The sequence below is a fragment of the Amblyomma mixtum genome, chromosome 3 (genome assembly GCF_055824585.1).
Source record: "Amblyomma mixtum isolate Tamu chromosome 3, ASM5582458v1, whole genome shotgun sequence".
NCBI classification, from domain to species: domain Eukaryota; kingdom Metazoa; phylum Arthropoda; class Arachnida; order Ixodida; family Ixodidae; genus Amblyomma; species Amblyomma mixtum.
In genome coordinates this window covers 333030487-333052537 of record NC_143014.1, presented here as the reverse complement: position 1 = coordinate 333052537, position 22051 = coordinate 333030487, and the positions used below count along the sequence as shown (strand labels likewise).

At 44.9% G+C, this 22051-nt stretch overlaps 1 protein-coding gene and 1 long non-coding RNA gene across 4 annotated transcripts; one reads left to right on the top strand and one right to left on the bottom strand.

The window, feature by feature from the left end:
* The first annotated feature begins 6452 nt into the window (after positions 1 to 6452).
* Positions 6453 to 21868, top strand: LOC149355986 (uncharacterized). Of its 3 annotated transcripts, XR_016291604.1 has the most exons (4): positions 6453 to 6917; positions 11165 to 11218; positions 11288 to 13167; positions 13839 to 21868. It is a non-coding gene; the product is annotated as an uncharacterized LOC149355986 (long non-coding RNA). The 3 variants fall into 3 exon arrangements; XR_016291605.1 differs by lacking the exon at positions 6453 to 6917 and having other exon boundaries at positions 8805 to 11218; positions 15720 to 21868; XR_016291606.1 differs by lacking the exon at positions 6453 to 6917 and having other exon boundaries at positions 8806 to 11218; positions 15799 to 21868.
* LOC149355987 (uncharacterized) lies at positions 15418 to 18099 on the bottom strand. Its single transcript, XM_089584060.1, has 3 exons — positions 17899 to 18099; positions 16966 to 17766; positions 15418 to 16009 (listed from the first exon to the last, which is right to left on the bottom strand). The coding sequence occupies exons 1-3, from the start codon at positions 18070 to 18072 to the stop codon at positions 15638 to 15640; spliced, it is 1347 nt and encodes a 448-aa protein (XP_089440186.1). The 5' UTR covers positions 18073 to 18099; the 3' UTR covers positions 15418 to 15637.
* Positions 21869 to 22051: the final 183 nt, after the last annotated feature.

The following is a 22051-nucleotide window of genomic DNA, read 5'->3' as shown; positions in this document are numbered from 1 at the left end:
ACAAGAAGTGAAATGTTCATGTACATTACTCTCATAAGGTAACTGGTACAAATTATTTTTTCCTTGAAAAAAAAGTACACTGCTTGAATTATCAATTACCCTAACAAATAAAATTGTAAGACTGCCTAGTAATTGCTAGGCAGTGGCCCAGAATTTTGAGCATGTACCTTGCATGTGGATGGCGCTGGGTTCAATCCCCAGTGCTGCTGGGTAGATGCCAGCTTTCTACAGGCCTTGCTTTTAGCTTTTGTGGCATGAAATGCTTTGGAAAAAAGTCCTTTAGCAGACAATTTTTCAACAGGCCGGTGATTCGGTCCACTATCCAATAACTTAAATCTGCTTCGTGTGATAAAGCCCAATTGTGGCCCTTTTTCTAATATTTTCAGACAGGAAATGTAGCATTCCTTTGTCTTAGAAGTACTATTCAAGCTACCCTAGCCAAAATCAAATTTACATGTTGCAAAAGAACATTATGTGTTGCGTAGCTATTGTTGGTTTACATTACACACAGCAAAGCCGTCAAACATAAAAGATCTATTTTTTACCGTGACCATACATCTTTCTACAACTGTCGCACCTCAAGCCAACCTCGGCACCGTTTTATAAATTTTGAAAGCAAGTAAATTGGAACCTTTGCTTCAGCCTTACAGGACTTGGCTGACAAATGATACATCATGCAGCCCCATGATTAATAAAGAAACTAACTTCAACAGGTTTTTCAGTACAAAAACCTAGTCTCTGAACACTAAGAATATTTTCTGTAAGCGTCTTTGTATTTCCCCAGTGTTATGTGATATATGCATTTCAGTTTGCACATGTCTTTTGTTAGTGAAACGTCCCATGTGTGTTAATGAACATTTGTGAACGTTTACCATAGGTGGTTGCATTTGAGACTTTTATTCCTCTCTTCTGCTTCGTGCTCTGCACCTAATTGTTTTTTTCCTTTACTGCTTGCACTTGCTGTATACCCTCCCCATATCATAGTGATGTAACAAAATCTGACTCGACATAACTGTCCTACCATAACGCAACACGTCCGATACAGGTGGCTTAGTACTCTTATAAACTAATACTGCTAGCGTTGTGGCAGAGTTGTGGTACGATTTTCATATGAAATTATAAAGCATTTTGACATGCTTACCAAACAATGTGAAATATTTAGACTCTTTTATAAGCATAGCATTCATATTGTGTTTAGAGTACACTCAATATTGTGCTTGATATATATGTGGTCTTAAAGGGCAACTGCACCACTTTTTGAAAATTCCACGCTACTCAAGGATTCAAATCTATGCAAGCTGTAGGTAAAGCATGCCAACAGTTCTGGAGTCAGCATTTAAAATCTTGACATAATCAAAGATTAAGTTTTAGACTTTTCTTCACAACACCGGAGGAGTGCAGAGAAGGTTGATGTGATGTCGCGAAAGGCAAGATTTCAAATTTTCACTGCCGTCGACCACACCCTGCCGTGCCTTGTTGGGTGCTGCTGAACAACGGTAGGCAACCTTTGCCTTTGATGACCTTAGATTTTTTTCCTTGAAAACAAGCCTTTATGCATTGGAAATGTAGCAGTACCTTTAATGACGTCATAATGCGCCCCCAACTTGGCGCTATGCACTGTGGAGAAGCTTGAATGCCGTCAGGATTTCAGACAGCATTTACATCATCATTTCAAATATTAGCCCGAAAGGACTTCGCATGCTTTACCTTCAAGTTTCATACATTCGCCCCCTTTAAGCTCTTCGATTTCTGTAACCTATGCAGTTGCCTTTTCAATGTCAAATTTGGCTAGTTGTGAAACATATTATATTTGTGCCATTAAAATGCTGATGCTTGCAATCATCTGCTTCCCAGAGCCTCCATTACTAACGAGTAAAGCTAGCACAAGGAAGCATGCCTTTTCTAGGCACATAACTTTCATCCTTAGAAGCATCTGATGTAATATCGCTTGGTGAACTCCGTCCATTGTGAGATGAAGTCCTCTCTAATATCCCTCCTATTAACCATGTCCTCTTGCTCTAGATGCAGCCACCTTATCCCTGCAATCATACTAATCTCGCCTGCCCACCTGACTCTGTGCTGCTATGTCTTTCTTGCCTCAGAATCCATTCCTTTAGTATAATGGATCATCAGTTATCTGTACTCCACATTACTCGCAGTGCACATTTCCTTGATTTCAGCTAGTATTTCCTAAACTCCTACTTGCTCATTAAGCGATTAGGATCTCCTCATATACCCTTTACCGTTAGGTACCCTGTAGATTTACTTTCCATGCTTCACTGCACTGTCCTTAATTCAAATTCCACCCACTAGATAAAGGGCTCAGTTCAGAATATTTGCCAACTGCGCTTCACTACTCATCTCAATAAAAGTGCTACTCCCTGGCCCACTTTATTATTCTATACATATGAAGACATCACAAGGGCACGTTTTGAAGATTGTCTCATATGCCTGTGCATGCTTAAGAAAATTAAATGTTTTCTCTGACTTTCAGCCTCATGGTATTGTCTTCCTTTTTCCACACTAAACATGGACAAGAATAAGCTGGATGGTCTCTGTCACAGTTCACACAATATGCTAAAAGGTGGAAGTGATCGGGGCTAAAGGATGCTGCTGATGCCCAAAATTGTCGAATTGCCAGAATTGAATCTGTTCACATAAACTGGGCTCTAGGGGCAGATTTATGCCGGGATGTGGAGGAAACTCTTTCCCAAGCAAGAAATTTTACATAGGCAAACAAAACTGAACCCTATATTTTAGACAAAAAAGCCCCCGTAAAACATGGTCCAAATGGGATTCTCCCCTCAAACCACCTCCTCCAAGAGTGACCCATAAGTCTGCCCCTGCTTGGCCTATACCCATATTCATAACTAATGCCAATGGGGTGCAGAGCTTTCTTCATGCCAGATGTGATTTTTGTTTTAGGAAGGGGTGTGAAACCAAATTTAAAAAACAGCATTTTATTTTTGTCACATCACATGATTATTTTTTACACAGCAATTACAAAATGGTATTGTGAACTCAGACATTTTCTTTTTATACACATCAACACTTCTTCAACATAAAAATTTGCTCTGTGTTCATAGACTAGTGGGTTGTTGATGTTTCCCTGAAGGCATCGAGTTTCCATAAATTTGGGCTGAACCCGACAACAAAAGATTGCTTCTGCAGCCACATTGTTCTTGCTTTAAATTTGCCACCACGCAGTATTGGGCGAGTTGGATGTAGTTCATCTTGAAGACCAGCCAAAAACAGACAAAGGACCGGCAAAAGAGAAGATGACACGGGCGCTGTCTGACAATTGAAGGCTTAATGGGAAAATCAGGAAATAAATAAGGTGAAAACGCATGAAACTTAAACAAAAACAGAAAAACATCAAGAATTACACTGCACAGGAAAGGCACTTATTAAGGAATGCTGTCTCGTTTCTCTGCAAAGCAACAGATGGTTTTGCTACACACGTGTACGAGTTCTTAGCAATGCAATATGCTTTGAAAATTTCCCTGCCTATCTGGTTACTACTCTTGCATGCTATCGACGTGTTATGTAAGTCCCGCACGCAAAGATGATCATGTTCTTTGCATTCACAGCAGTGTAGCACGAGGTTAGAAGAAGGGAATTTTTCTTTGGTCTGCTCTATCCTTTCAAAGGATAATGAGGACGAGGAAATTAAGTGTTCCCATGCAGTTTTGTGCTCTACCTATGGCACCACTCACCCACCGTATATAACAATTAAGCGCGAATGGGTGTAAATGTCTCCCTACTCTTTTATGGAGGGAAATATACGAAATATATATGAGACACAAGACTAACTTGAGCTCCCTAGAAATTGCAAAAAAAATTTAATTGTAAACTATGTGACTTAACATCCCTCAGCGACGCGTGAGCTATTAGGAACACCATAGCGGTGGACACCAGATTAACTTTGACCAGCTGGGGTTCTTTAGGGTGCACGTGCAATGCCTAGCAATTGAGGATTTCTGAATTTCTCCTTGACTGAAGTCATACTGACCATGCCGCGGTAAGGCCGCTGACCTAGTGGTTCAAAGTGGAGGAGTAGATAGAACAGCAGCAGGAAAAACGATTTTGCAAAAAGGACTCGAGAAAGAAAAAAACTTGCAAAGACAAAGCTAGGAAAATGCGGTACATATCTTTACCATGTTAATATCCTACAAGAATCTGCTCGACCATTTCGAAAAACAGAACCCAAAGCTATCTGCACCCAGTTTACACATTTTACACCAGTGCATATATCCTCATATGTGCAACCAAGATATACAATGCACCATTTCCAACTGCAGTTCTCACTCTGTCAGACAAGAAATAATGATCTAATTCTAGACGAAGAAGGATAGGGTTTTCACATAGTTCACCTGAACAGACATGTGAAAGCATATGTTTAGCCTGATTGGCTCATGGTTTTGTTTTGCTAGGTCGTCGGCAAGTCTGGAAAGGATATTAGACTAGGTTAAGCTCTGATCGAGGCTAAGGTGATCCGATCTATTCACGCCTGGAAGCTGATGAAGATGACAATATGCAGTGCATAGTGCAAGAGTGTGTTGTACTTTAGCACGAGGCGTGATCGGCTGTGCCGACAGCATAGTGCTCTAGAGCACTGGCCATCGAAGCTGATCTGTTCGTTTGAAAAACAAAAGTTGGAAACTTTTATTCCAGGCCGCACCGCTGGAGAGCTTATTTACAGAAACATGCGCAGATATGCACTTCGCTTTATGTGACAGTAACCAATGGAAGCCAGACAAACAGTCTGGCTACAGAGCACTTCAGGTCTTTCGTATTTGAAGGCGTCACGGACTCTTCATAAACCCCCCCCCCCCAAAAAAAAAAACAAATCTGAGGGGCGGGCACAGGGAACTTTCTTTGCTTACAATAGCTTGAAGCATCACAGTGGCATCGAGCGCAGTGCGCCATCGAAGCCCTGTATGTAGTTAGACATTGCACTCCATGAAACTGCTATGCACGCCAAATCAGATCCTGCATGATAATTCTTTCACCCCTGTGAAACAGTGGAGAGCTGAGTTAGTCGAGACAGCCTGATGATGACTGTGGCCTTGTCCTTTGAATCAGATGGGCACAGCTGCTGTGGCGCCCAGCCAGAGTACACAAACAGATGCACATAGCACACACAACTAGTCACTCCCTACACAGAATGCATGCACATGCATGAACACACACACACACACGCGCGCGCGCGCACACACACACACACACACACACACACACACACACACACACACACACACACACACACACACACACACACACACACACACACACACACACACACAAACTGGAACAGCAATGACAGCAGCACATCGTAAGCTTGGTGGCCATTTCAGTGACTGCTGCCACATGACACCCTTAAGCAGTGTTTATAGAGGTGCTCCTAGTATCGTCGGTACACAGCACCCACCATCCAGCAAGGTGCTTCTCGATGGTCTCCACTGGGACTCGGACATTACGTTTGCTGCTGTGATCGCGATCCAGTTCCTCTAGCTGGGTGGGAAATGGAGACCCAAACGCCTGTAGAATTTGTCAACCGCGGTGGACTAGAAAGGCCTTGGCACGAGAGAGCCAAGTGTTCCGCAGTTTTGTCTGCTTGCCCACACATTCAGCATAGCGCCTGATCAAATCGGCGCCATGGAAGGTAAGGGCAGCCTGCCGGTAGCCTTGTGAAGGCCGTAACGGATTTCCAGCGAGCATCTCCACTCCCAGACATAGGAACTATAAACTCCGGGCGAAGGTCTTATTTTCCAGGGTTAATTTAAGTCCGCCGTGTTGGTTCCAGCCACAGAAAACCACAGTCTTCTTGGAACTGAGCCGCGGGTTCAGACGAGTAACCACATTTTCGCAGTTGTTTAGCAGAAATCGCAAATTCTTGGGGGGGTATTCCACAGGCAGTACCCCGTATGGGCGATCTAAATGCCGTCGAACCGAATTCCATGGCCGCCGCCTCGCCTCAACTCATGCGCTTTAAAAACATTTCAATCAAATTTTAAAACAAAACCCAACATTTGTACTATTGTAGGTGAGCATTTAAGCTGTAATTGAATATTATAAAAAGATTATGTCGATTTTATGCGCCCTTTTGTTTAATTATGTTGTCACGTGGGTATCTGCGTGTCACCAGCGATATAGCCCCCCCCCCCCCCCCCCCATTCCTACGTCGCTCCTGACCATGGAGGTAAAAAAACTTTCTTCCTCCATGCTCCTGACACACGCGTGTCAGGATCCCTTGCCAATCTAGTAACGTTGGTTTCACAGTTTATCTAGGTAGCGAAAGCTGCCGCCTGATACAAAGGGTAAGGCCATTATTATCCATCCATCCGACTGTTGAGTGGCGGCGCCTGGCGGCGTGTAAACGTTACGCTGTCGTTTACTGCAGCCATTGCAACGGGTGTAAAACGCGTGCAAACGTATGGGACGCTTGTAGCCTCTCGCTGTTCGCTCGCACCTCAGCGCGGCGCTGAAGTGAATACTGCTTTGCTCAGACCCAGACGCAATGGACGACGAGTCTGACATGGACGAGAACTACAGCGAGCCGGGGCGCGTATTGCCAAAACATAGCCTGTACACGCATTCGAGCAGACGACGCCCAGGAGTGCTATCACGTGACCCTACGCAACTTCCGCCGTCATAAAAAAAATGGCGCCTTGCGTATGCGTGCGGTAGGGACCCTACGTGCGGGTTGCAGTTTCACGCGAGCGGTTTTACGCAGTTTTATGCAAGCCGCCTCGTTGGATCGTGGATACTTGGCTCCGAATGCTTAAAGTGCGTAGATTCCAAGGAGCTATGCAAGCCGCGCCGTGCCGCTGTTCTACGCTGGAAAACGCATCGTCGGTCTCGCAGCCTGCCCCTCGGGCCCTGTATCGTCGGACTCGCAGCCTGCCCCTCTGCCCGTGTGTAATTTTCTATCGATGCTCGCCGTTCGTGACAGCGTTGGTTCGCGATATATAGCTCTTGCGGAAGCTGGCCTTAACGCAGAAGTGGTTTCGGCAGTCGGTTGTGTGAAGTCGCGTCTGCAGAAGTTTTGCTCACTAAACTAACTCACTTTTCACCAGCGCACTTGCGCTCGCGGTGCTCTTTCGAGCAACAACGGTGTGCGCGTTTTGTCCCCAAGGCTAGACTTCTCAGAACTTGCGTCAAACTTGTTTTGACGAGTGTGGCCCAATGAAAGTGCACTTACTGTAGCCGTTTTTCCGGACTGGTGGTAACGGTGTTCTTGGTGCGATAGCATAAATTTGGATTGCCAAACCGCTATTTCTCAAAGTGAGGGGTAATAAGAACACTGTGCCGAGTGGGCAGTCGGGGATGCCGGCCCGACGCTAGGCACAACCTTTAAGCAGAGAAGATGCTAGTTTATCTTTTGTGTATTTCGTAAATCCATAGGCATGTGATCGGTGTGCTGGTCAGGCGCCATGATAAATTATCCATGCTTGCAGAAAGGCAGTTTTTCATGTATGCTTTCAGTTGTTCTAATGATTGCCTGCATATCCATCACAGACTATTGTAGTTCACTTCTCATCTAACAGGTAGACCTTCATTAGTGCCAAATCATTATGGTGTACAGCCTGCCTCACCCTTGTGTAGAGCGCTCAGCCGGCACACTTCTCTGCAAATAAAGTGACACCTCGTCGTACCTGCTAGATTATAGAGGAAATGATTCCATGTCAGTAGAGCCTCGCAGACCCACAAGCAATGTGGGCACTACAGCTTTGGCCAGGTGTCATGGGTTGCTGTCTAGTATGAATTTTTATTGCCTGCTGGCCACTGGTTTAGTGCTCGACATGAGGGTGATGCAGACTGTACATTACTTACTTTACGAGTTATCTCTGTTGACATGAGAGGAAAATTTAGCACGTTTCAGAGTAAGTCATATTTAAAAAGTTTTTTTAAGCTGATTACGTGCTAATGACAGTAACCTGGGATGCGTAATATTGGAAAATACCAAAATAAATATTTTCCCATCAAAAACATTTTTCCTTCAAGTGTGGCGTCATACCTTAAGAAGGAACAAAGATGCATACTTTATTGTGCAGGCATATATTTTTAGTATGCTTACATGGGATGGTGCATTTCAGATTGAGCAAAAAATGTGCTGGCTTCCAACAATGAGGTGCTTTCATAATAAGCTGATAACTTCCTACTTGTGCTTCTTAGAATGGCCATGACCAAACTCAGGTCCAAACTATTTTGCAGCAGTTTCAAAAGATCGTTTCTTCATTGGTTCCTTAAATTTCACTATGTGTGGAATAAATGCTCAGTTGTTGAAGTCTTATGTTCCTTGTATCACCTCTCTTGTGTCAAGCTTCTAAGCGCAAGTGAAAAGGAGATGTCCATCCGTTCTCTGCACCGCCCCAAGCCCCTCCTTCCTGCTGGTCGGCATGGCTGGCCTTGGCGGCCAAGTTGCCCAGTTGGCTCTTAGAGCACGTATAAGGCCTTGATTTAACCTGTTTAAGTATTTCTCTCTCTCTCTTATCTCCTGCACACAATACAGCATTGGTGTAGGAGAGGCCACCTTTTTGTACTTGATCTCAGTCTACCCATTCTTGCTTTACACGTTAAAGAACCCCAGGTGGTCGAAATTTCTCTCTCTCTCTTATCTCCTGCACACAATACAGCATTGGTGTAGGAGAGGCCACCTTTTTGTACTTGATCTCAGTCTACCCATTCTTGCTTTACACGTTAAAGAACCCCAGGTGGTCGAAATTTCCGGAGCCCTCCACTACGGCGTCTCTCATAGCCTTAGTCGCTTTGGGACGTTAAACCCCATAAACCAAACCAAACCATTCTTGCTTTAGAAAACTAAAATACTAATCACGTAGGGAGACACGTACCTCTTAAATCTTAATCACTGCAGCATTTCAGTACGTGTTAAGAGCAATAGAATGAAAAGAATGAGGTACGCAAATCTGTGGGGTACTGAATGTTAATGTAATGTTCCAACTTCTGCTTTCTTCTCCCCTGGTGTTAGTTTCATTATTTGTGTGCTCATAACCTTGCCAGTTGTTAGTGTAATTAACTGATTTTGTTTACGTTATCAGCTTTTGAAAGCCTATACGCAATAATATATGATAAAAAGATGTCTGTAGCACAGCTCTTCATATCAAAACGTGCATTTTCTTCCATTAGCTCAGTTGTACATTGTCAGCAACAGCCCTTTCTTTTAGAGACACAGTTTAGATTTACAGCATCACGCTAAGCACCAGATTAATTGCACCTTTTTCAATCTTCTATCCATTTGCTGCACTGAGTCCTTTGAATATGGCCAGAACCGTAAATATTTCTGAATTTTCATTGCAGTTACAGCACTATGTCTTCACAAATTGCTTTCTTTTAAATACACAGCTGAAGTCTCAAAGGAGTATTGCATACTACCTTGGCCTTCCTATCCATAAAATTGATGCACGCGAGAAAATGCCCTCAGTGTATAAGCAAGCCTAGGTCAGTGCTGTTGACATCAACCGCAAAACCTCGTTGATACGTTCATGGTTTATACGGTTTCTGGGTTCGTACACAGGTTACCTGTGTATGTTATGTTTTGCGTGTTGTGCTTCTCCGCGCTGCCACGTGTAAAGGGGGTCGAGGGCCTCTCAAGCTGCACTGTCGCAGCTTTTACCTTGGCCTCCTCCATTTTGTAAAAATGGACATCAATAAAAGAAAGGAAGAAAATCGCAGACATTAAAATGTCCCATTGAGTTACACTATTTTTCTTAAACACATTATTATTATTATTATTTACAAATGTATACATTCCAGGAAAACTCGATTTCCTGGCTACTACGTTTAGAATTTCGACAATATGTGGTCGTATAATTCGTATATTGACCAACCGCTCATGTGCAAACATTTTTTTTTTTTGCGGAGTGGTGACGTCTTTGCAGTGCCTACTTGCTATGAGGCGAAGCACCACCATCAAAAACAAAAAAATAAAAACGACGCATTAGCATTCGCGATGGCCTTTCCTGCGAGTGCGTGATGTGAAGAGCAGAAGCGCTGAAGTTTCATCGCGGTGCATAAGGGCAAGGAGAAGTTTTTTTCCGGGTCTGGGAAACGGAGCTTAAAAAGCAAAAACACTTCGACAATCGGGTGGCTTCCCCACGGTACTTAGGTGCAAACGGGAGAAGCATCCAACAATGACACGGAACAGATTTTGGTTACTTTCGTCATTGCCGACGACGGAGCTGATGTGTTGAGAATTTCCTTCTGTGTTAAAGACAGCACGAACGCGGACCGAACTCAGCGAGCACTGGAATAGGGTCTGTTCAGCTCTTGTGCCAAGAAATGGCAATCGACATTTTTATAAAGTGAAATTGTCAGTACATGTTTTTTACCTTATTCAACAGGTATATATCTCAGAATTAGGCGGTTTGGATCATGCGTTTTCCCGGATAATAGAGTTTTCCCCGTAATTAGAAAAAAAAAACGCATCAACGAGGTTTTACTACATTGCTCTTAGTAACGTTATCTGAAATGATAAGGGGCACTGGGTTGCTCATGACTGTGCTTGGCCTGTAATGGATGTGTGATCATCTCCAGCTGGATTAAACCCACTCTCCCAGTGTTCTCCAGTTACCCCTGTCTTGTGTGAATTTCCTTATATCATGGCTGTAGCTAACCTCTGCTGGCTGTTACTATATTCGCCCTTTCTTGATATACATTCTGTGGCTCAAACTGGAAGCTGGTTATCTGTTGTACACATTGCATGATGTGCCCTACTCCACTTCTTTTCCTTAAGTTTAATATATGACCACTGATCTAGGTTTCTTTTTCCCTACCTGTTAAAATTACATTTATTGATCTTTTTCCCACCACTTGTTCCAGTATTCACAGTTTCAATTCCAGATACTTTGTTTATTTTAAAGTCTGCACTTCTTAAGTGAGCTCTGACAGAATGGTATTTTCTGATATTAACAAGCTACTGTTCATCATGTCGGAATATCTACCAGATATGCTTTAGCTTATTCTTATTTATTATCTAATCCTTCATTATTCGTGTCCCCAATGAATACTTGGCCATGTAATTGCACACAAGGGCTGCTTCGAGTGTTTTCCCACTTTTGAGGAAATTATTTACCAGCCACTACCTTACCTTTAGTACAGTTACTTTATACATGTTGTAATTTTCAAACCTATCTGTCTGCAGTGCCTCATGAGCTCCTCAAATATTTGCCGCAAGTCTCCAAAGTTACTCAACAAGGTAATGTCATTAGCAAACTAGAGGTTGCCGAGGTACTCCCCACTAATTTGTATACCTCATTCTTTTCAGTTTATTGCCCTGAGCACATATTGGAATTCGGGAGTGAATAAGGTTTGGGAAGTGCACCTCCATGCGTGATACGTAACAATTTTCTGAAGAATTGTGGCAGTGTGGTTATGCGTGCATATGATTGCAAGCATTTTCAATCAGCCAAGTGCTCTTTTATAACTTATGAAGTTCATATACAAGGGTTATACTAGTGCAACATTTCTTCTATCCCTGAATGTCGTGAACATGATGTATGGGTGACACTAATACGCAAAGATACATGCTGCACTCCACAACCTCAAGAGGAACTCAAGCAGGTTAGCAAATTTGTTCAAGAAAAGTCCATGCACAGCTATACTTAATATGTCAAAACCAGTAAATAAGATGGCAGCTAGTGCATTAATTTACTGATTCTTGGTAACGTTTCCTGGTTATAATGTGAAATAGTCATCGTCTTGTCTATCCAGCGCGCCCATTTTCCTCACGGCACTGCTACCATGTGGTAAATCACCCTAAAAGAGGAAGGAAGGAGTAAACTTTATCCATAAAAAGGAATAACAATAAAATATTTCTTGCACCCTAGGAGGGCCCCTGAAAGTTGAGGAGCCCTTTGGAAGAGCGAGATGGGTTCAGGAAGGGCCCAAATGACCATCCTGACATTGCTGTTATGTGGTGATGTCCATTTGGCAGGCGTGTATACATAGTCGCAAATTTTCCTGCAGAAGGCTGCGCAAGGCTGCAAAATGTTCCACTACCTACATGGTTCTGCTGGCGACATATCATTTGAGCGACATATGCACACTGAACGAAATTTAATGCTCTCATTATCTGCTATTCGTGTGCTCAGTCATTTCGTTTCTCATGCCTGACAGGCTTCCTGGTCTTTGAATATGGATGGGTCCTGTGCAGCTTGCTTTCTCAACTCTTACTTTCCACACTCAACATATACTAATCATAAGTACAGAGTTAAACGTTCTTTTCCAGTGCATGAAAGCACCACAGAGTTCAGGCAAAGCAGTAGCAGTACGTGCTGCACAACAGGCGCGAGAAGCGAACATTTCAGCTGTGTGATGCCTAGAAAAAGAAAGTAATTTAAAATACGTTGTACAGTGTTTCAAATCATCAGAGAGAGTTGACAACATCACTTCATTAACTATCTTCACCGACCTCATGCCCCATGGAAAGCCCTGGAAAACAAATCTAAGTGCGACATATGTTATTGCAGGCAGGTCTGCACAGCACAGGCACCCGCAGGTGTAGTTTCCCTTGATTTTGAGCTCGCGCAAAACAGCGCGTCGTTGTCCACATCGGATTTATATTGTTGCTTATGCGACCAGCAAAAGGTGGAAATTTTGGTATCTTTCCACCGCCGGAGCTCGTGCTGCCAAGACACGCACTTTGCCGATGAGGTAGCTAACAATGCGCAGAGCTGCTTGAGAAAAAAAAAAGTTGAACGTCGACGATCGACACAGAGGTTGTAAAAGAAAGCTGCGACTTGTCTTCGTCCTTCGTTTTATCACGTGATCACGCACGCACGCGCACATACACACAAACACACGACCAGACACGACATACCTCCTAGCCCCGCGTGAAGCGAAACCAAAACTTCCACGACAGTTCACAAACGCTAGGCAGCGCTACAGTCGCCGGAAGTGACGTCACTATGTTTATTTGTTTGCAAAGATGGCGTTTTTTGAGCTCGGTGGTGACAAGTGGACCAGAGTTTTTTCTGCGCTGTGAGCGTATGTCCTCCTTACCTTATTCGGTCCTCGTTGTTTTGCACAGTTTAAAAATGAACAAAGTGCACCAGCCAGCCTGCCAGAAGACATTGGTTTGCAAACAAATGCCGTTCTAAATATGTGATGTCAAGGATCTATGCAAGCAGTGCCGTTGGATGCTGGGTACGCCTTTTCTTGCAGTTTGTCAATTAGCTAGTAGTGTGTAATATTGGAACATTTGCTCGGTTGCTTGCCGTTCGAGGTGATACTAGGGTTGCAAGTATTTTTAGGGACCACAGTGGCACTGTTGCGAAAGCCGGGGCGTAATGTTGGCTGAGTTACAGCAAGCAGTTATGTGAAGTCACGGCTGCGAAAGTTTACTGCATAAACATTTCACACAGCACTTGCGATCGCGAAACACCCTCCAGCCTTGGGGACTAGCGTTGTCAAATGGTGTACATGGAACTTGTTTACAAACTTGTTTTGTGAAGGCTGGCCAAGTGGAAGCGCATTTATTACATGCAGTTTAACGAAGTAGCTGTAACGGACCTTATAGTGTGAAAACATGCTTTCGTTTTGCGACCGCACCCTTTATTGTGACGCGCTGTTCACAACAGCAACCGCTCTGAACTATCGGTTTGTGTGTTCACTAAGCGAGAGGCTCGGGATTGTGAAACTTGATTCCGAGATCAGTGGGCTGTTTTGTGCAATCTGTAACAAGTAGCCACGCCGGCCGTTTGAGAGCACTGTGGTGAATTTGCGGTCGACATGTCGGCCCTACGTTAGGCACTCCTTTTAAGCGGAGACGGTGGCACGTTTTTTTTTGGTATTTGATGATTTCATGTGTTGCGCAGGTGTCATCATAAGATGAGACAAGAGTGTTTAAATTAAGTCCGGGACACTTTTTAATATGCTCACATGGAATGGTGGAATTGAAGACAACAGTGAACAGTGAACAAAAATAAGTGCTGGCTTCCCACAGTGAGATGCTTTCATGATAACTTTTTATGTTTCTTGGAATGACCTTGACTAACTCCAATCACAAATTATTTCACAGCTACTTCAAAAGCATCTGAATTAGGTGAAACATTGTAGAACGCCCAGAAATTCGCCAGAACGCCCAGAACGCATTGTAGAAATTCCAGAATAGTCCGGACAGATAGTGATCGAACATTTCAAAACAGCTTTTTAAAGTCATCAGCAAATGCCACACACAGTTGACTAACATCATTGCTCATAAGATACAAAACTACTCTTAGTGAGACCCCTCGATGAAACCATATGGAGGAATTAGCAGTTTTGGAGAGTTGTTTATGCACACTGCTCCTACACTTAGTGAGGCAGCACCTCTGCCATTTAGCAAGTGCACAAGAAACACCAAGTAAACATTTTACGCAAAAGCAATCGTAGTTACACAGCCAAATCCTCTCAATCTGTCAACTACAGGAAAATGTGGTAACAGTGGCTTCGATTGTACATATGATATAGAGCCGTGCAGCTGTCATAGATCCCACTTGAAGGGCAAATAGCCGTGTTTGTGTTTCCGAGCAGGCTTAAAGCTGAGGCAACGCACAAAATGTAGAAGAAAGCCTCAAAGCAAAGTTCACCTTACAGTGTTCAACAAAACTTGGTCATGCGATGGGCAGTAAAACTTTACAGTATGAAGGAGGGGAAAGGTGAAAAGTTTAGACTGGCAGCTGCAAGGTTGCAAGTTAAGCAGTGCAACTTCAGCACTGTAACGGAAGACCTGCTGCTTGATTGTGTCATGGCCAGCGGGGAAGTGGTTAAATCAGAGAGGTGGTCGCTGAAGGCTGTCTTAAGGATCTTGAAAACACCGTGTGTCTTTAAAAAGAAACTGGCAAAGCAGTGCAAAAAACCAAAGATATGTTGCAGTGTACAAAAGCCTGTGATGCATTGGAGTGCACCATAGAGTCAGGAAAAATGCCAAGGAAAGACAAACATGCACAAGAACACCCAGCAGAATTGCAGACTCAGAGCTGTGGTCACCTTTGGAGTGTTAGAGAGCTATGCTACTCTTTTCAAGCAGAAAAGAGCATAGCTATGACCAAACAGTGCAGTTTGCAGCAGTCTGCCGGACTGTTAAAAGACGATCAAAAAATCAAGGCCCCACCGCGGTGGCTCAGTGGTTATGGCGCTCGGCTGCTGACCCAAAAGACGCGGGTGCGATCCCGGCCGCGGTGGCCGAATTTTGGATGGAGATGAAATTCTACAGGCCCGAGATGCGATGTCAGTGCACGTTAAAGAACCCCCAGGTGGTCGGAATTTCACTACGGCGTCCCTCATAGCCCGAGTCGCTTTGGAACTTTAAACCCTAATAAACCATACCAAACCAAAAAATCAAGAATTATGAGAACAGCACACATGAGAACTCGCATCAGATTTTGGAATAGGAAGACTTCAGGATAAGGCCACTGTCAGGGGCACTATGCACCGTACTTTTACTGAATTATTCATGAGCATCAATCGTGTGGTGCAAAATTCCTTCTTAAAATGCATGCGTGTCCAGCTCGCAGCACAAACCTGACATCACAAGCAAGTGCACAGTGTTGCGTGCGGTACATGACACGCCCCTCAAAATCAAGTGTGTTATCAAGAATAGACATGTTGCATTTGATCTTCTCGAGAAATGTCCTCAGTGCAATTTTGCACTTCGGACATTTTCTAGCACATTACTCCGAAGGGAGTGGGGCCTTTTTTTTGGCCTCTTGGAACAGGGTTGACCTGGTGGGCGTCCAGCTGGCACCCTTTTGGAGCCCCTTGTCAACCCCGGCCGGCGTCTCGCAATACTTGTAGGCTGCACCCGGATTTGACGTCCCCGGTGCCTCCGTGCTGCTGCAGTTGCCTTGAAGGCAAGCATAAGCCCAGCTGCGTCATTTCCATTGGGCACGCGGTCCAGCTCATGCCCAAGACACCGCAGGATTTCTAGATATGCAGGGTTGTGCTCATTCATGGCATGCAGGCGGCGCAGCTGGGACTCCAAGCTCCGGTACACATCTTCTCTTTCCTGCATGAAAGGTTGTGGAACTGAATGACTAGATTCTGTCCACTTTGAGCGTTTCGAATGTTCAAAGCTCTGTAGCTATCATCTACCCTGTGATGGAAGTTCTAGTTGCAGGCTGGGCTACAGCAGCTGAGGATTGCCATGTTGGTTTTCTTTCTTTTTATATATTAGCATTCTCATTATTTGCATGCACACTTCTTTGAAATTAGCCGCCGCGGTGGCTCAATGGTTATGGTGTTTGGCTGCTGACCCGAAAGACGTTGGTTCAATTCCAGCTGCGGCAGTCAAATTTCGATGGAGGCGAAATTCTAAGAAGCCCGTGTGCTGTGCGATGTCAGTGCACATTAAAGAACCCCAGGTGGTCGAAATTTCCGGAGCCCTTCACTACGACGTCCCTCATAGCCTGAGTTGATTCGGGACATTAAATCCTCATAAATTAAACTAAACTTGTCTCAAATTGTTACAAGTAGCCAATTATGACCGTGGCACCCTATTGCTATCTTTGCAGTAAGCTCTGAGCTGAATCAGAATATTCATTTGCTGGACATGAAACTTCACTGTAGCAAGGCATACCTCTTCATGCATATGCGGTAAAGACCTGGTCAGTAGAACAATCTGAGTTTAACATTCTTGATATATAGGTCCGTTGCAAATGTTCCCAGCATTTACAGACAAAACTGTGGCTCATTTATTCATTCTTGCCTGGTATAGCCTTTCATCTGAATGGAAAGCTGCAGACTTGAATGTGCAACTAACATCGGCAAGGTAATATGTATCGCACAGAATTCTAGAATTTGTATTTCTACACTAGTGTTACTTTCAGCATGAACTCTAAAAAGTGCCTTTTCTACAAGTTTGCAAAGATCAACCAGAAAAAATGTTCGTTGTCTTTACCTGCACTGGCATTGCTGAGGAAAGAAGGATTTAGGATGAGAAGGAACTTTACAGGGAATATGCACCTGGGCAAGCTGGGGTTGATCACAGTCTTGCCCAGTAGGTGACAGCTGTCTTGATGTGGAGGGCTGGCAGTCGTCTTGCATGTGGCTTGCTTCACAAGCCTGTGGGTTTTCGTAACTGCAGCTTGCCTGGTCGGGCTCTTCTTGAGGCTGCTCTCCTTCAAGGAAGGGCATAAAGAAATCCCGAGGGGGGCACTTGTTGCCTAAGGCCAGCTTGCCCAATTGATGCCGGTCTCCTGTGTTCAGGGGCGGAGCATTGGGAAACAATCCCCCAAAAGTTTCATGGACAAGCGCCTGGTGCTTGCAAAAAGCACCTTGTTTTTTTGCTGCGCAGCTGCACATTCCAAAATCTGCTGACACTTCATATATTGTGTCTTGGCGTGTGGCACTGGGCACTGCATAGAGGTTGTGTCCTGTTAGTCGTATGGTGTCAGCAGCTCCTGATGGCATCCGGGAAAGGAGCCATTTGTAAGCCAGGTGATGACTGGCAACACGGCTGTTAGCATGGCGGAGGATGCGGCTCTCGAAGTATCTCTCCCACACCACGGCCACTGCATCCACTAGTGCAACGGCGTTGAAGGCCTCTGCTCTGCTGAGCACGATGTCTTTTAGGATACGGATGGTGGCCTCAGAGAAATTATTTGTGTTGTGCCCCCGTGTGGTGATGTTTGCACGAAAAAGGAGCACCCACTCCTCTTCCCTTTTGAGGAATGCCTTCACCCGTTCTATGTAGCCCTGGTGGGATTCAGACCCAAGCCTGGCTTTCGCAGCTTCCAGCTTCTCTTCTGTGTCAGCATACATGACCTGTAGTTGGAGTTTGGAATCCTTTAGTGAGAAATGTGCCAGTGCCTTTCACATACACATATGCACATTTACGCTGTGCCTGTAATTTCGCACAGTCCCCCTCTTTAAAAAAGAACTACATTTGGACAAAACTTGCTCCTGGAATGTTGACATTAGTTGCCGTCTCTGGTCCTTGCCAACATGGTTGTGGGCAGCTGTCAGCCAGCGCCACTCTGCCTGGGCCACATGAAAATGGCACAGAAGCTGCCTGGCTGGAGGCCATGTTTCCTGCAGTGCAGCCTTCTCTGCACTGGAGTTGTCTGTCATAAATACGTGTGGTGCCTGCAGCGATAACAATAGCCGATTTCAGCACGCCTATCAAGCCAAGAACAATTGATAGCTTTTAGTGTTTGTTCTTCACGTGACCTGCAAGGATTCATCCTTGGATCTTTGTTTTTTGATTAACAATATTGTGACTAGCTTTCTTCTAGAAATCTGACTTTACATCATCTGTTGCCAAACATTTGCACATAGTGTGAATCCTGGCGGATATCCGCTGCTTTCAGAGGACTGTTGTAATGAGGATCACAGACAAGAAAATTCTGCCGCAGTTTAAAGCAGTTGAAATAATATCACTATGCAGAAGCGACAGCGTATGCATACTCTGGACCCTGGCTTACTAGTAGGGGTTGGACTTTTCGGTTGAAACCAAAAAAAAATAAAGAAAAAGGTCAGTATCCATGGCATAGATGCCATGGCTAGCTTGCTGTTAAGTAGAAATAACCCAATCTGCTTGTCGATGGAACTGCATAACCAGGCCTGGGGTTAGGTCCGATATCGGTGACCAGAACCGACAGTGCACTTCCTCACCAGAGCAGGATTTGGCCGCCCTGGTGTAGTACTTGGTCAAAACCTCCTGTATTAATACACTAGTTAACCCTGTCTCCAGCGGCAGCTCAGCAACTGACCAAGGCAGCAGCCAGGCCTGTGACACAACAGAGGGTGCCAAGAATCTCTTGCTCTGGACAGACCGCCGCTGGAAACTGAACCTGGTGACTGTTAACTCTAGCCTTATCCAGTGAGGCTAGTCTTGCAAAGCTTTTTGAGGAACTAGCAGGCATTAAATGAGATGTCGTGGGGCATAGCGAGGTTAGGACAGATGAGGCATATACAGTCCTAAAAGAGGGCACATACTATGCTATCGTGGATTAGTGGAGATAGCAGAACTAGGTGTGGAGTTCCTTATCAGTCAGAATATAGCTGGCAACATAGAGGAATTTATATTATTAACAAGAGGGTGGCAGCTATCGTAAATAACCTTAAGTGCTAACTGAAGGTGGTACAAACGTATGCACCCGCATTTAGCCATGATGACCAGATCACTGAAAGCTGCTATGAAAACGAGGAATCTGCAGAGAACGAAATAAAAACACACTGCAGTGTACTGATAGCTGACTTCAATGCCAAGGTAGGAAAGGAGACCAGGCAGTAGGCGACTATGGCATAGGCTCTAGGAACAGCAGGGGGGGAGTTATGAGTAGAGTTTGCAGAGAGGAATAATTTATGGATCATATTCCTTCTGAAATGAAATAGACTTCATACTGTGCGCTCATCCTGGTATCGTGCAGGCTGTGGAAGTTCTCAGAAAGGTGCGTTGTAGCGGCCACAGGATGGTAAGGTCTCGATTTAGCCTATGCTTGAAGGGATGGGAAAAAACAGTGAGACGGAAGCCCATTAACGCGTTAGCGGTAAGAGGGAAAGTAAAGGTCTCACTGCAGAACAGCTATTCGGCTGTAACCAAGGGCGACGACCTTAATGTTCAGGCATTGGACGATAGTCTCACATCTATCATTACGTAGTGTTCAGTAGAAGTAGAAGGTAGGATGGTAGACTGCTTACTGCCAAGCTCTCTGAGGAGACGGAATATTTGATTCAGAAACGCTGAAGCATGAAAGCCTCTAACCACAGGTACGAAATAGAATCAATACGGAATAGCTAATCAATAAGTGCAAGGTAACCGTCATAAGGAATTTTAATATGGAGAGAATTGAGTGTGCTCTGAAGAACGCAAGTAGCCAGTAATGTGAACATTTCAGCATTTTTGCTTTTATACTGTAGGCCCAAAAAGTTACGTATGCTTTCTTTCTAGTCTGTACAACAATTTTTTTACCTTTAGAGAAATGGCTGTTCGCATGTTTGTATGACCATTGCAATTTTACAGGAACTGATATCATTCCCTTTCGTGCCGCAGACATGTTAGTAAACTGCAACATTCTGTTCCCCTCTATTCTTCACTCAAACTTGAGTCGTAACTGCACCCTCACTGAGTGCATATGGCGAAGTTATGGGTTTTGTCTAGCACAGTGTTGAAATATCGCTCTTACATTTTTCATTATGGGGTGCTTTCGTGAACAATATGGCAGCCTAGAATTGCATCTCTAACACTGACCTACAACCTCTTGCAATGCTTGGCAGACAACCACATTTTATGGTGATGAAGTAATGGGGAAGGAAACATGAAGGCATATTTTCTTGAAGTTAGCTTCTGCAATGCACAAATTAAAGGCAGTGTTATTGTTTTTCCTACTTACGGCCTGACCTCCGAAGCAGAAAGGATGAGTGTCTTTTAGAAGTTGAAATGCAGCCATGTAGCCTTCTGTGCTCTGCTCATTGTGAAGTAGCACCGCTATTGGCACAGCACCAGCCATTGTTGCCACCAGCACCACCGTGGTTACTTTTGACAAAGACTGTACCTAGAAAACGGCCACGAAAGTACAGTGCGCGGGTGGAGGGCAGTGCGAAATGCGTAGGAGGAGGAGGTAGAAGAGGAAAGGCAGGGAGGTTAACCAAAGAATAATCGGTTTGCTACCCTACACGGGGGGAAGGGGGTGAGGGAATAAAAAGAAAGAGAAAGGAGGGTAACAGAAAATTGAAGTCACAGGGAAAGTCAGCGTTCGTTGAAGTCACAGCCTGTCATGCAGGCCAGAAGTTCGCAAGAAGCCGAGCAGTGCCCCTACCCCCTTTCGTCGGGGCCTTTTGTCGGGGCAATCATGAAATAAGATACCACGTAGTACACTGATTTGCTTAACATTTCCTGGTGATAAAATGAGTCATGGTCTTGTCATTCTGACGTGCCCACTTTCCTCACGACACTGCTGCCATGCGGTGAATCTACCCTACAAGGGTCATGCATTATGTGGTGAAGTCCACCTGGTAGGCGTGTAGTTGCGAATTTCTCTGGAAAACAGTGCGCAAGACTGCAGAACATTCTACTGCTTGCATAATCCGACTGGCGACATATCATTTGATCGACATATGCGTACTAAACTTAACGCTTTCCAGTTTTCAGCCCATTCGTGCGTTCAGTCGTTTCTTTTCGCACTGCATGTCAGGCATTCTTCGAAAATGAAGTCTTGTGCAGCTAGCTTCTCAACTATTATTACCTTAGTGATACTTGTTGGGTATGTTAAGATCGGCGAACACAGGCCTGGGAGGAATTCTAGTAAGACGTGAGTCATGCAACAAAGGTGCGGCGGGGAACAGCGGTGACGGCGGCGGCGTCAGGTGGCCAAGTCTGCCCACGGGTCGCCGGACGGAGTGACGCCGTGAAAGGTCACGCTGTTGATTTTACTTGAAAGGCGACTGCTACATTGACTGAGGTCCTGCGTTTCGGACATCAGGCGGGGGCGTACAAGGCCCCTCATTCACCTGCTGGGAAACGCAGCGCACTTACTTTCCCAGGGGGCACCGATCTCAACACAGTGCTGAATCGACACGACAGCCTTCGATGACGTGTCTTTCCCCCTGTCCACCGGCTGGGAAACGGCGTGGCCTTCCTTTCCCACGGAGGTGCTGCACCTGCCAATTCGACACGACAGTGTTCGAGGTCTGCTGGCTTTCCCATCGACCGAGCTGCGGGAGAGTTCAGCACCGCCCCTTGACGTGGGTGGTACCGCCAGCGCCCACAACTGTCCACCTGACTGGAGAACGTTTTCCGAACTTTATTCCCTAGTCAGAGATCTCGGGAATACCAAGGGCATTTAAGGGGGTGTTGTTTTGTAACCACCACACTCCCATCTCGTCTGTAAATATGTAAAATAAACCTTATGTACAGTTTCCTCCATATCGGAGTTCGACATCGTTCTTCGGAGCTAGGACCTGCGGGGCTGAACGATTCAGTCAACTCCAGGACCCCCCCGTCTCCAACAGGTGGCTAGTTGGTGCATGTTTCCAGAAAAAGGGTTCAACACGTGCATGTTATAAAAACAGGGTTACACGTTCATTTTCATTGTGCTAAAGCACTACA

What these genes read in the sequence shown, in the direction of transcription:
- LOC149355987 (XM_089584060.1), bottom strand. Translation starts at nt 18,072, where the DNA reads ATGACAGACAACTCCAGTGCAGAGAAGGCTGCACTGCAGGAAACATGG. An exon ending in TGTCAACATTCCAGGAGCAA is followed by an intron (nt 17,767 to 17,898) that starts GTTTTGTCCAAA and finishes CTCCAACTACAG; the next exon opens with GTCATGTATGCTGACACAGA. An exon ending in ATCAACCCCAGCTTGCCCAG is followed by an intron (nt 16,010 to 16,965) that starts GTGCATATTCCC and finishes CCTTTCATGCAG; the next exon opens with GAAAGAGAAGATGTGTACCG.